The 13379-nt window shown below is 43.0% G+C and overlaps 4 protein-coding genes across 5 annotated transcripts; 1 reads left to right on the forward strand and 3 right to left on the reverse strand.

Annotated features, from left to right (window-relative positions):
- LOC131882076 (uncharacterized) lies at positions 1-3567 on the reverse strand. The gene has a single exon (XM_059229112.1). It carries the CDS (start codon positions 3445-3447, stop codon positions 175-177), a length of 3273 nt encoding a protein of 1090 aa, XP_059085095.1. The 5' UTR covers positions 3448-3567; the 3' UTR covers positions 1-174.
- Positions 3568-5249: 1682 nt separating this feature from the next.
- On the reverse strand, positions 5250-6148 carry LOC131882082 (sepiapterin reductase-like). The gene has a single exon (XM_059229122.1). The coding sequence runs from the start codon at positions 6146-6148 to the stop codon at positions 5360-5362; it is 789 nt and encodes a 262-aa protein (XP_059085105.1). The 3' UTR covers positions 5250-5359.
- On the reverse strand, positions 6145-6738 carry LOC131882084 (uncharacterized). Its single transcript, XM_059229125.1, has one exon. It carries the CDS (start codon positions 6622-6624, stop codon positions 6145-6147), a length of 480 nt encoding a protein of 159 aa, XP_059085108.1. The 5' UTR covers positions 6625-6738.
- Positions 6739-8662: 1924 nt separating this feature from the next.
- LOC131882079 (solute carrier family 35 member E2A-like) lies at positions 8663-11241 on the forward strand. Of its 2 annotated transcripts, XM_059229117.1 has the most exons (7): positions 8663-8838; positions 8977-9151; positions 9680-9931; positions 10002-10134; positions 10207-10260; positions 10340-10543; positions 10615-11241. In XM_059229117.1, exons 2-7 carry the CDS (start codon positions 9001-9003, stop codon positions 10817-10819), a joined length of 999 nt encoding a protein of 332 aa, XP_059085100.1. In that variant the 5' UTR covers positions 8663-8838; positions 8977-9000; the 3' UTR covers positions 10820-11241. The 2 variants fall into 2 exon arrangements, with proteins under 2 accessions (XP_059085100.1, XP_059085099.1); XM_059229116.1 differs by lacking the exon at positions 8663-8838 and having other exon boundaries at positions 8851-9151.
- The last annotated feature ends 2138 nt before the right edge of the window (positions 11242-13379 follow it).

Raw genomic sequence — 13379 nt, forward strand, 5'->3', positions numbered from 1 at the left:
TCCTGTGAATCATTTGTGATATTTAAAATCCAGGCGGTCATATTTCAACATACGATTTCAACGATAAAAAAATAGTTCTTGCGAATTCTGATGTAAACGATGGTATATAACTATATCTTCTTTATGAACTTTATAAAAAAATATCGTGCACTATTACTCATCACACGTAGAGCGTTAGATTATTTGTCCTGGGCGATTGGGCCCCAAATCGGAAGCACCGGGGACAGAATAGGTCACCATGACCTTTCTTTTGGGAATGGCAAAAAAGAGTTGATTGGACATTCCAAAATAGACACTGATGAGGATAAAATCAGCCACGAGATCATAGATGAATCCAAGGCCGAACCGGAGGGTGATGTGGTAAAAGGGAATACCAAAGGTTGAAATGAGATTGTAGATGGCAAACTCTGTGCCCAAAACATAGATGAGGGAAAACATGGCAACGTGCCCATAGGCCTTTACAATTTTGCGAGGTTCCAAGCTTTGGATGATTCGCATTTGACACACGTACAAACTAGAGGTGAGGAGGCCAAATATTAGGATAAGCAAGCAAATTAGGCGAGGCACCAAAAAGATCCAACTGAAGAGTTCCAGGTTGGCATCTTGCCAAAACTCCTTGATAGTGGTTCCGAAAAGCTCCTCTTGGACATTCATCAGGAGTTGCTTTCGCACGCCTTTCAGGACATCCTTGAGAGGCTTCACCAGCTTTTCTGTTTCATTGAAAAATCGATGAACTGGACTCATCAGCGGATTCTTGTACCCGTATTCATCCAGGACAGCGTGGAAAGTGGCATAGGGCAAGCACTCCATGGAGGTATCGTTCTTAACATCATGCATATCATTCTGGTAAAAGTTCATCTGGTCGTTCAGTCTATCGATGAGACGCCCAAATTTACCTTTGGGCTCGATCTCGTATCGAAGTTTGGGATAAATGTTACCCAAGCATCCAAATCCAAAGGAAATGAGACACAGCATAATGGGCACCATCCAGTTCCACGGGCCCAATCGCTCTTTTTTGTACTTGATTTGAGTGCGCTTCTCGTACTTCTCGCCAATCCCGGTATGAATGGTGACCATCTCTCGTTTCTCGAGTTCCTCTTTCCATTCTAGCTCGGCATTGGAGATATTCTCGTGATTGGTGTGGGTCTGCCATTTCAAAATGAACGACGATATGAGGAAAGACACCACTGACAGGAGAGAGAAAGCACTGGCAGCCATGCCCAGGTTCCAGCCCAACTTCCGCTCCACATGAATGGCCCCAATGGGTATCATGTCACTGATGAGTAACACGACTTCGTCCACGACGTACGTGTTGACGGTGATGGCCACGATCAGCAAAATCAATCCCAGGAGCCAGGTATAGAACATACCCGCCATGGTTTTCCGTCGCTGTTTGGCGGAGAAGAAAAGCACCCTTTGTGGCCAAAAGGCCGAGAACAAGACATACATGCCCAATACCACGGGCGGTAAAAACGGCAATAGCTTGACCAATGTCCCGTATGAGTTGAGTTTGATAAGGTTTTTCATATTGGATAAGGTAAACTTTTGAACCACGTAAACGGCCTTGCTGACTTGCCATATGATATTCTTCGACTTCCGAAGCCTTCGGGCCAGGTTGGTGAAGGCGTTGGCAGTGCGCACTCCATAGTAGGCGGATCGAGAACCCAAACTCGCCACGCCTCCGGCGCCAGGGAAGAAACTGGCAAAGAGAGTCAAAGTGGCGCCCGTCCCCAGGACAGTGAAGACTTCCTTACAATCGAATTGCCGATCCAGAGTCTTGATGAGTTGGTCAAGAACGCTGGTGACCGTTCTAGTGGTATCGCGGAACTCGTTGGCCACACGAGCAAGCTCTTTGGCTGCCCCTTCTGGCTCAAAGTTCAGATCATATTGATCAATAAAGAGCGATGTGATGCCCAACACCAAGGCCACAAGAGCGCTTAAACTGCCTGAGGTGTCAAACACACGGATGAGTTTCTTGTTAACCCCTTCTTCGTAGCAATTCAGACGCACAATTCTCCGGAACGATGTCATCGTCTTAGAGTAAGGCCCAATAATAAAACTTTGTTCCAGAATAACTAGAATGACCATGATCCCGATGGAATATATCCATATGTAGGACATGATGACTTTGTAATATCTTGGTAATTCGGACTCGGCCGAGACATTGAACACGGCCAAGGCAGCGTTGCTGAGGCAAAAGGGAGCTAGAAACTTGATCAGAAGAGGTACATGGTGCGATAAATGGCATCTCCATCCCACGTAGAAAAACAGGTACAAGATGGCGCACAAAATGAGGAGCAAATTCGTGATCCACGTGGAAATATTAATCCAGAACTCCAGGCCCTCTCTTTTGTCCAGGGCGGAAAAAAAGGCGTAAATTTGACTCATCAGGCTGATGCCAAAGGTCGCGAATATCATGACGTTACACACTCCGGACACAATATCCCGAGTACTTTTCCACATTTGTTCATCAAAAGACAAAGGTGGAGCAGAGGGTCGGCGAACCCGGGTCTTGTTCTGCGTTTCATGAAACTTAATGCCGTTTAAGGAAGCGGGCGATCCGTCCTCAACATCAGGGTGTTTAAGGGGCGGATGTACACGCCCCTGGGCATTGAACCGGATCCAGACATCGTCTTTGTCTTCCACGTGAGCGTACTCAAACCTATCAAGGAGCCAAGGCACACAATGCCACGGGAACAAACTAAAAATAAAGCCCACCAGGGTCGATCCCAAGGCCATCAACGTGGACCCGTAATACCAGGCGTAGTCATGCGGCGAGAGTTCCTCGGCTTGCATGACCCGGGCCGCTCGGAGTGAAATAGCACTGCTCATCATGAGACTGCACACGCCCCGAAAGATCCACCTTGAAGGGCACAGTAAGAATATAATGGACGTAGCGTCGGTTTGCGTGTAGGTAAGCTCGCCGTACTCCTTCCATCGGAAGGTGAAGGTGGCCACGCTGTCTACGGCTATCAGAACGGCTACAATCACCAAGCAAATCATCTGGATCCATTGACAACCGTCATAGGTGAAATCCTGCCAAAATTCCAGCTCGTCGTCAACAGGTCGGTCCTGGGAATAAGGATAGAAAATGGACACGGCCACGCCAAAAATGACCAGACACGAGCACGCGTAGTTGGACAAACGCAGGAATCCCACGAAGGCATTCATCCGGGGACGCGGGGTCCATTGGTCGTAGTCCGGAGCCACTTCCAGTTCCTCATCCACGTCCTCCATGGTGTCCTGATGCTTGGTTTCCAAGATGGGCGGATTCCGAGCTTTGGTGTCGCCTTCATCTGGCTTTTTGAGGTCGTCGTCATGATGGTCATGATGGTCTTGAGGCTCGGTCAGGTCGGTAAAGTTCAGAAACTTGTCTTGCTCTTGCAATGACTTTAAACTCGGGCTACGATGCAAACCTGGACGACGACGGAGTGGGAAATCCTCCATGACTAATGGGCGTGGTCCTCATCAGACACATGGCATCCTTTCTCGGGAATGTATGTATGGCTGTGAATTAGAGCTAATTGGAAAATGTATCTGAGTCATTCATATTTTGGCTTGGAACTGCCTTACTCAGAATGTGGGCAGTGTTGCCGAAAAAGAAGAAACTCAAACAGAGCACTGCCAGGGGGGAAAACCGAGAACAACGTTTTCAGTGGTACGTCGTAAAAGAGTTTGAAGGGGCAAATGGGCTGGGTTTCAGGTATGTATGAAGCCTGCTTTATCATTTGCGTGTGATGTGTTGGTTCGAAGGATTTCAATGCATGAACCGACATACACGACTTTGTTTTAAGTTGAAAACCCATGTGTCATGGAAGAAGTGATGGTTAAAAGGAGATGTTGTTGGGCTTTTATCACGTTCGATGTTTTATTTATGCTCAGGTATCTTTCTGGGTCCCTGACAGCTAACTTTCCAAAACTCGTAAAAAGGCGTGCAATAGTTTTACCATTCGGACATGCAAAACGCAGACTGTAATGCTATTACGAAATTTGATAATGTCAAGCCGGAAGCTTGGTTCAAAATGTTATCTGGTGCATTCATTGACTGAAAATATTGAAGTTTTCGTTGGTGACCACCCTTATCGCAGGTTGAAGTATTGAGCAGCACCATGATCTTGCTTTCGGGAGGTGAAAAGCTCAACCATGTGACTTTGCCAACCATCCTAAAGTCCTCCACTAGCATTTTCTTGACTCAAATAGTACTATCTAGAAGTATCATCCTGGGCATAAAAGTGAGGCTATAGCGCGATATCGCAACGAGTCAACCAATTCAATCAAATGAGAAACACAAAAGACAGAAGATTGCCTCATTCCGCTTTCCTTTTCATCTAATTTGATACCGGAGAATGGCTTTTTTTCACACGATACCGTTCATAGGATGACTAAATCTTGAATTGCATGAGCTAGAAGGAAATATCTTAGAATTAAAATGAAAAAGAAAAAAAGATCCTAAATTGTCGCCAAAGGGTAAATTGTGGAGACACTCTCCACGAACACTTGATGCTTGTTGTCAATGTGCCTGTGTATTCCAAGTCATGGCCAAGTATGTACTTTTCACTACTTTGAAGAATTCTACATTCCCCATTCTCCATTCCACCATCAACAATAATAAGGTGACCAAATCTAGCTTTAAAAAACTAGATTTAGCTCCTCTTTCTCAAATCAATCTTTGAAGTCTGGCTTTAAAATTTTTGACTTGACTTGTTTTCATTTCTAGCCCAGCTTTGTTTCTTATTTCAGTTTTTGTCATTTTTTATTGATTCCCGACTTTTTTTTATTTCTATCCACCTGCGTTTGATATTTCACAAAAAGAATCTGAAAAGTCGAACTTCTCACAGCAATGTCTTCTCATCTTCACTCTCATGGGAATATCAATTATAATGCAGAGGCCACCGAATTTGCAATCCAAGCAATAAATCTCGGACCTCCCGGAAACTCGCGCTCAGAACTCCTTTTTGGCCCAAAAGGTTTGAATCTAACTCTGTTTTAGATCTTCTTGGGTGTCGGTCTAGCTCTTTTCATCTCTTAGCTCTTTTCTCTTTTGTACTTCCAATCTCGCATCTCGCTCTTTTTGGTCAAAACTACTTGGAAACCATCAAGGTTTATCACAGGCAACTTCCATTCTTTCTCTAGATATAATCATCTGTTTTTCATGTTATTTCATTTGAATTTATTAAGGTTAATTTGTTCATAGACATAATTCATACCGATTTGTTCTTTCTTACAGTAGGCTTCCACCTAACCAGGCGGAACATGATAGTTCATTTAATCTGATTCGTCTACGAGTACATGCTATCTATCCAATAAAATGCATCAGGGATATCAATGGAAACTCTTGCTTGAACAATGCCATACAGAATTACAGATTAAAGTAATCAACATGGGATCCGCTTACAAACTCATCGGCCTTTAAGACCTGAGCCAGTTTGTCGGCCGAAGTTTTGGGCTGAAGCAGGTTGCCCTGTTGAACAAGTTCCTCGAATATCTTCTGGATTTCCGGGTGTATTTTAGGGTCAGCCAGTACCTCGGCAATCATGTCCGTATCCAAAGGCCCGGGAGCGTAGTTGAGAACTCGATATTGAGGACATTCCTGGGCTAGACACTTGAAATACATATCTCGAGCGGCCTTGCCCGTACAATAAAGGCTCCACGAGATAATAGCCTCCACGGCCGCCAAAGATGACACATTCACCACCACGGCCTTGGGAACTTGCGCAAAGATCTCCTCATGCAGCACGCTATTTAAGACCATTGTCGAAGACAAATTCATGGCAAAGTAGGCCGCAAGATCGGTTGATTTCGAGCAGTGCCAAGTCATCAGGCCCTGGGGAGACATTGTACCGGCATTATGAACCACCACAGCCTGTTCAAACTGTTTCAAATCCCCTTCAAATTTCGACAGAGCCTCTTGGATCGAAGTGCGAAACACGGTCTCGTCCGGGTGTGCCAAATCAATGCGGCAACATTGAACCTTTATAGAGTTCGGCTGGATAGTTTTCAAGCTTTGAGCCGTAGCCTCCAGTCCAGCTTGGCTCCGGGCCATCAAAAGAATACACGAGCCCTCAGAGACCAGATTTTGGCACAAGGCTTCGGCCACGGCACGGCCAAAACCTCGACTGGCGCCGGTGATGATCACTAAGGACTTCATGATTCCGTCAAGTCTGATTGTTCGCAATAATCCAATTGATCGGCTGCCAAAAGACGAACTTGTTCTTCAATGGTCAAGGCTTGACGCTCGGGGGCCAGTCGTCTCAGAATCGGATTAATATGGATATCTTGATTTTGGCTCGAATCTTCAGAATTGGCATGGGTCCACTGGGAATCCTGGAGAAATCTTCTCATTTCATCCTCACGTCGCGCCTTCAAGTCCTGGACGAGAGATCCTTTTGGCGTTTGGAGGCGATTCAATTTGGCTTCTAGATGGGCTAAGTACTCGGCTGAATCTGGCAAAGGTTCCAGAGAGATTGAGGCTGAAGGCTGGGATTTACCAACAGTGACAAAGTCGTTCTCGAACTGGTTGGTCTTGTTTTCTATATCGTCAATGGGGCTGGCTTGAATCTGTCCGTCCTCGGACCAAGGGTCATGGTGTGCAATCTTGCCACATCCTTCGTTCACATCAAGCATTTTGCGTGCATACTTCAGTTACTACCATTTAACAAACCAATTTTTTATTCGACGTAACCTAATGTACAGAAACCCAAGCAATATCGATCGAGGCAGGGTTGCTGACTCACGATTGTGGCTGCTGGCCAGATTTGAGCTCATAAGTAGCTATTTGGCGGCCATAATAGAATGGTACTTAAAGTGGAGGCCATTTCAAGTGCTTTATGAAAATTTTCAAACTTGGCACCGCTGCGTCGATGCACTTGCCAATTAGGGATGGGTTTCGAACCGGAATTTCAACTTTGTTTTTAACTTCGAGGACCTTAATTGAGACTCCCATCTCGAGCGAATACAAGGTTTGAAAGCACGCACAAAAATCAAGGATGGGTTTGATACAAAAAGCAGAGACGCAATTTTAAAAATAATTTAATCACGATGTATATGCACTCTTTTTCGCTTGAAATGGGAGCCCTAGCCGAGGTCTTTTGAGCAAAAAAGTTGCCATTCCAGTTCGTAATATATTGGCTAGAGATCGGATTTGAAAGTGATTTGCACATTGAGCAGAAATCAAATATGGTTATAAATGAGAAATTGGTCTTCCTCTGTGTGGATGGTCTGAACTATCGGAAGAAGAGAAACCGGTTATGAAAAAACCCTTTCGAATTGCTGTTCAACGTGCAAATCAAGAGACGTAAGATTTAAGGTTAATTTAAGCTGTGGAACATAGTTTTCGTGGCATTAACAAGAATGTGCCACTGCAGAATTTGGCTTTATAGACATTTTCAAGTAAGCCCATTGAGTGTGAATTCCAGAAGGATGTCAAAACTAGTTTTCCTTATAGTAGGGACTCCTTACCACAAATCTTTTGACTTGTTGCTCGACAGTGCAGAATTTGAATCTGCTGTGAGGAAAACTAGTTTTGATGACCATTTGGAGTTTACCCTTAACAGTAAAAAGAAAATACTACACCGGTCTCTAATCATCACAATTTCACACATTGGCTGAAAATTCAATTGGTTTCTGGTGCAAGTTGGATGTGATGCTTGGTTAAGTTCTATCTCCACAGACTGTCCACCAAAATAAGAAAAAGGCCAGCAGTTAAGACCTGGATAAAAAATTGCGGCATCATAGACAGGTCAAACTTCCCAAGCCAAAAAGGGCAAAGCAGTTTTGATGCCTTGAAGCCTTGACCTTGAACCTTGAAGCATTTCATGACGTTTTCAGCACTTCAAAAATATTGCAACCCTCAATGTTGAGCTATTGGGCTCTCAAGCAGAATATTTAATATAGATGCTGGGATTTTTTTGCAATATAAGCCTTGATGGCTGTGCCTAAAATATAGCTTGATATGGCTTCCTGAACTGAAGTATTGCCTATGTCAAGCCCTTTACGATAAAAAAAAGCTTTTTATTAAGACACTCCAAAGACAACTAACGTTACATTTTGATCTAGAAATAATGAGCACAATGTTTTGCTGATGATGATATTAAGATACTTGTAAACCCGCCCTCTAGTATAGAAAAATATAAAACTTAAGATCCTTGCCCAGAACATAATTTGAACGGCTAAGAAGTGGCTAAGTTTCATCTGGTATCACTTCACGTGTAGTCATGGAAGAGAAAGAGAAGAAAGGTAAAAATCAAGCGGATTGATGCCTACGCCCTCTACCGCCAGGAATGGGAGCGGTGGAGCCTTACAACCTCTAAGCTGTCATCCATCTGCTCTCTGCTCTAAAAACGGGTCTGCCTGGCTTACTGGCAGTGTACGTTCTTCGCCTTGCTTGCTCAAACTAGAGAGTGCAGAGCTTGATCTCCCCCGTCATTGCCCAAGGTGCAGCACAATAAGGTGTGAAAATGATAAGAACACTAGCCCTCTAATAAGAACCTTTTTAGTTGAACCGAAGAGTGATATATACTGAATGCTAAACAAGTGCAAATATGCACAAGTGGTGGCATGACAAAATGTTTGCAGGTCCAATATGTCAAACCAAAGTTGCCAGACCAGATAGATCAATTTGGAGAAGGTATTCCTAGGTCATTTTGCGTCAGATCCCGAACTATGAAGCTTATTGGAAAGTTAAGTCAAATTCATCTACATCTTGAGATTCTTGGTCACAACCCGCGCCCGGAAACGCAACTGAGAGGCTCTCATTGGTCACCCTTGGTTGTCGAGTTGTAGGTTTTCGTGACACTGACGTACTAAACAAACATTTCAAGCCTACAATGAATTGATGCGGTGTGTGTATTCATGGCATTTGGGGATATGATATTAATCAATTAACCTTGGGGTTCACTTTATGAGTTTTGTCAAATGTAAAAGGGACGTTAGTCACAACACGGATTTTCATAGTTCTGCATTTCTTTGTTAAATTAGCAACTTGATGGGAAGAGATCAGTGATGCCGACCTTGAGTTCCCGGCATTTATCTGCTACGGTATGGACTCGAAAAGCGGTGGTGTTTTTGATTCTCTGGTACTTGTGGTCGGGATGTACTTTGTTTCTGAACAAGTACGTCGTCTTCTTTATGAAAGGCGATCCGGTGGTGCTCGGTAAGTTCATTTTAATTTGTTTCACTCCACCGATTTGCTCGTACTTCAAAATTTTCGATTAGTGGGACACTATCATGTAACTTATTTGTAAGCTTTAAGGGTTATTTGATCTCTTTAGGTTAGGTCAAGTTTCACAGACATGAGACTGATAACTCATTGATGATAAATGAGCTCCCAAGGATTTCTTAAAAGTATGTCATTTGGTACCTAAGAACATGAGCAAGACCATACATATGATCTAAGATCATTAGAATTTGGAAATGTAAACAAACGAACTCTCTACATAACCACCCCATTGTTGGCTGGCCCCTCTTTTTTGACAGAACAAAAACAAACTTTCTTAAACACAATTATGTTAACTGACCGTTACCTAATTATGTACGTAGAAGCTTTTAACGCGTTTTATATATGGTCGGTAGATATAGTGTAGTTAAGAAATATGCCCAATATTGATCGCGACCACGGCAAAAATTGGAATAAAACATATTGCAAGTGTCTACATGTTTGTCTCTTTTCTCGCGTTTTCAGCTTGTAGCCAAATGTGGATGACATTGATTTTGGGATTTCTGCAAATGCATTTCCCATTGGGTATGTTTGAAGCACAGGAAAGGAAAACCTCTCCCCCAAACTTCTATTTGAATATGCTCATCGTGGGCGCCTTGCGATTTGCCACTGTTCTGTTAGGCCTGATTGCCTTGAATTATGTCGAGGTCAGTTTCACCGAAACAGTCAAGAGCTCAGCACCAGCCTTTACTGTCCTTATATCCAGGGTCATGACAGGTAAGGAAGGTCTCTTGGCTCGCTAACCATCCTTTTTCCTGACCATAGTATTGGTTCTTTTTTCATTCAGGTGAAGTGACTGGCCTTTTTGTGAATTTATCGCTCTTGCCAGTCATGGGTGGATTGGCTCTATGCTCAGCCAACGAGTTAAGCTTCCACATTTTAGGATTTCTGGCAGCCATCGGCACAAATGTCTCTGAATGGTAACATATCATGATGTCTATGAAACTAAGGCTTGAAAATTCATCAATGTTGTGCCCATGAATTATTTGCAGCCTCCAAAATGTATTTTCCAAGGTCCTTATCAGTGGCGATGCCTATAAGTATTCGTGAGTTAATGTTTCTCTGGAGATCATTTCTTGACGAAAGAAGAATCACTGGAATTATGTTTAACCTCTTGATTTCTAGACCGGCCGAAATCCAGTTTTACACCAGCCTTACCTCCTTGTTGGTCCAACTTCCCGTGATGGTTTTTATGACAGATTTTGACAAGACTTGGGATAGTTTCACGTCTCAGTATTTCGTGGCTTGTCTATTCAACGGGATTTTCTTCCATTTTCAAACCATATCCGCCTATGTCCTTATGGATTTCATTTCACCTGTCACTCATAGGTAAAACAAGCTTATCGTTCAACCCATATTTCTTTGATATCAATTGCTTCAATGGTTATTTTTGGTTTCAGTGTCGCCAACACTGCCAAACGGGCCCTATTGATTTGGCTCTCTGTGATCCTCTTTGGCAATCCAGTGACTTTGCTCTCTGGGCTTGGCACGGTTATTGTGATTCTCGGCGTGTTAGCTTACAATAAAGCCAAGGAAATTGATCACAAGAAAAAATGGCACATACCCGCTGTATCCTTCAATATCAAGGAAGCTCGACTCAGTTAAGGCTCTTCATCTCTCGGCAAACAATCCATTCCATTTTTGTGATACCATATACTTAGGAAACCATAATTAAGTGAATACCTGTATGTAAACATGTCTACTCCGGAATACATCAATCCATAAACACTTAAAATTATGGACGTGCCTCGACCAAGACTAGTCATAACTAGAGGGCTAGTTAGTCATAACAAAAAGCCAATTCAGCCGCAATTACCTTTAGGCTGTCTGTAGAAAGTTTGGTCCGATTTGTTAGTCAAGATGTCAGGGCTGCCAGGCATATGTGGAAAATTGCGTTCTCTTGAGTTTCAGGAAGCTATGGACAGGGCGAACCTGCAACATGACAAGACTAATGGTGCAACCCTGATGACTAGTCTTGGTCATCGAGATGTGTCCATAATTTTCAGTGGTCTATGATCAAGCCCAAACTTCTTTAAATTTTGCGGCATGTCACTTCTCACTAGGCCATGGCCAAATGGATCCCAAAACTGAAGGCCGCAATTCTAGTGTATCCTGTAGAACACGCCAAGCTAAGTCTTCTTATTCAAAAAGACTACCGCCAAGCTCTCTATGGCCGAGGAAATCGTTATTCCTCCCTCCCCAGTAAAATTACCATGAGGAGGCTATACGCTACATGTAAACTAAACGTAGGCTCGCCGTCCATCACATCGGCAAGAACCATTGCTATAAGACTTTTCACCCTCTCGTCCTTTCCAAGCGGCTAGTGGCGATCTGCTCACCTACGATCGATATCAATACTTGGTTTACAGCCTTTTGTCAAAGGCGGATCGGATATTTTACTCAAATGTTTTCCATCCTTGTTGTACCCAATATTTTTCATAGGGCAATTTTTTTCACGGGCATTTTTTCTTTTCTTGGTCAGATGGGGCGTTGCATAGAAATCTCCTACGCCTTATCATCCCAAAGCAACGACCATGCTAAAGTGATGTTTAAGTCGATCAGATATATTCCCGTCAAGACCGGTGGAGATTTTTGCTCCAAAGAGTTCATGGGTGGAAGGCAGAAATACATCAATGGCCGATCGTCTGTCGCCTGACCGAAGGGATCTCGGGGTCCCAATCCATTGGATCTTCTCCCGGATTTTTCCGGCGACCAAATCCAGTATTCCTGGTCTGAACTGGAAAACCATATTTTTGATCGCATGGTGAAGCCCTTGTCCGTTGACCTCGTCAAACGGGATTGTTGCTTACCTATGTATCCCACGCCGCATATTTAACTTGACAAAATTTGAATTTAGATTGTACTAATGATTTGCTGTATTGTTAAGATTAGGTTTTGTTAGGGCTAATTTCTATATCCCAGACAACGTTCTGATATTTATACGTTTTTTAATATTTTGAACGGCATCAGAGTGAATGTCAAAAGAAAAGTTGGTATCGAAATGACCTCACGCGGAATACGATCCCCATTCATTGGAAAGAACCCGGAAATCCGCCGCCAAGTTGTCAGTGATAACAGGACGATCACTGAAATCGCATGTTCAGTCTCAAAAGAGAACTTAACATTGTCAGGTACATTCCTCACCCTCTTATTGGAAATATGGTGGTTTGCCTTCTGTTAGGCACGCCGTCAACCCTGGGCAATTATTCATTAATGAAAAGGATGACTTGCTTTCCACTCTTTATTTTATTGAGGAAGAACTTTGATCAGGCAAATCTTTTGGGACTATCGCATTCATGATGAGCTGCATCTTCTTCCTAGTCCTCGACATGGGATCAAGGTATCTTACGTTCTTTCGGACATTGGTTTCCTTTACACCCATGGTGACCCTGATTGATTCGTCTTATTCGACGTCTGAAGGCATTAATCATAGCCGGGATCCACACTGAGTTCTCAGGCTTTGAACCACTTTCTAATATCATTGACAACTTGGCGGCTGATTCACAGGTTCTTTCCAATTATTGAGGCCCGTATTCCTCGTGAGGTCATTTCGATCACAACTTTACTTTAGTAGACATTAATAATGATACCGTTCAAAATATAAAAAAAACTTCATATATCAAAACATTGTCTGGATATAGAAATTGGCCACTTTTTGCAGTATGTGCAAATCAAAGGAAGGTATATTCGTCACCTAATCAGACTCACAGTACATACCTAGATATATGTAAATGTCAGTATCCTAAAGTATTTTGATTAGGCTCTAAAGGTCAGAAAAATAACATGTTTGACGTCGAGCAACAAATCTAAAGATTTCAATGCAAGTTTATGTCTGAATACAAGCTAACGTGAAGAGTCGCTATTGTAAAGAAAACGAGTTTTGACAACCATCTGGAAATTATTTTTGCGACCTTTACAGTACGGCTCACATCACACGAACTAATCGTTTTCAGCATTTTATATGTAGACTACGTAACAACCGGTTCGTTCATTCCGTTGCTTGAGATGTTCGGTGAGAAATATGCTGAACCTTCGTCTAAAACATGGACCACGGAACTCCTGAGGTAATTCTTATTCAAGATGGGAGGAATTAGAAGAGCTGACAATTTCCTCATTACAGATATATCGTAGTTATTTATATGTAGTTACAAAGGTAACTTTTTTT

The sequence above is a fragment of the Tigriopus californicus genome, chromosome 6, assembly GCF_007210705.1.
Source record: "Tigriopus californicus strain San Diego chromosome 6, Tcal_SD_v2.1, whole genome shotgun sequence".
NCBI lineage: Eukaryota > Metazoa > Arthropoda > Copepoda > Harpacticoida > Harpacticidae > Tigriopus > Tigriopus californicus.

What these genes read in the sequence shown, in the direction of transcription:
- LOC131882079 (XM_059229117.1), top strand. Translation starts at nt 9,001, where the DNA reads ATGCCGACCTTGAGTTCCCGGCATTTATCTGCTACGGTATGGACTCGA. An exon ending in TATATCCAGGGTCATGACAG is followed by an intron (nt 9,932 to 10,001) that starts GTAAGGAAGGTC and finishes TTTTTCATTCAG; the next exon opens with GTGAAGTGACTGGCCTTTTT. An exon ending in GGCACAAATGTCTCTGAATG is followed by an intron (nt 10,135 to 10,206) that starts GTAACATATCAT and finishes AATTATTTGCAG; the next exon opens with CCTCCAAAATGTATTTTCCA.
- LOC131882084 (XM_059229125.1), bottom strand. Translation starts at nt 6,624, where the DNA reads ATGCTTGATGTGAACGAAGGATGTGGCAAGATTGCACACCATGACCCT.
- LOC131882082 (XM_059229122.1), bottom strand. Translation starts at nt 6,148, where the DNA reads ATGAAGTCCTTAGTGATCATCACCGGCGCCAGTCGAGGTTTTGGCCGT.
- LOC131882076 (XM_059229112.1), bottom strand. Translation starts at nt 3,447, where the DNA reads ATGGAGGATTTCCCACTCCGTCGTCGTCCAGGTTTGCATCGTAGCCCG.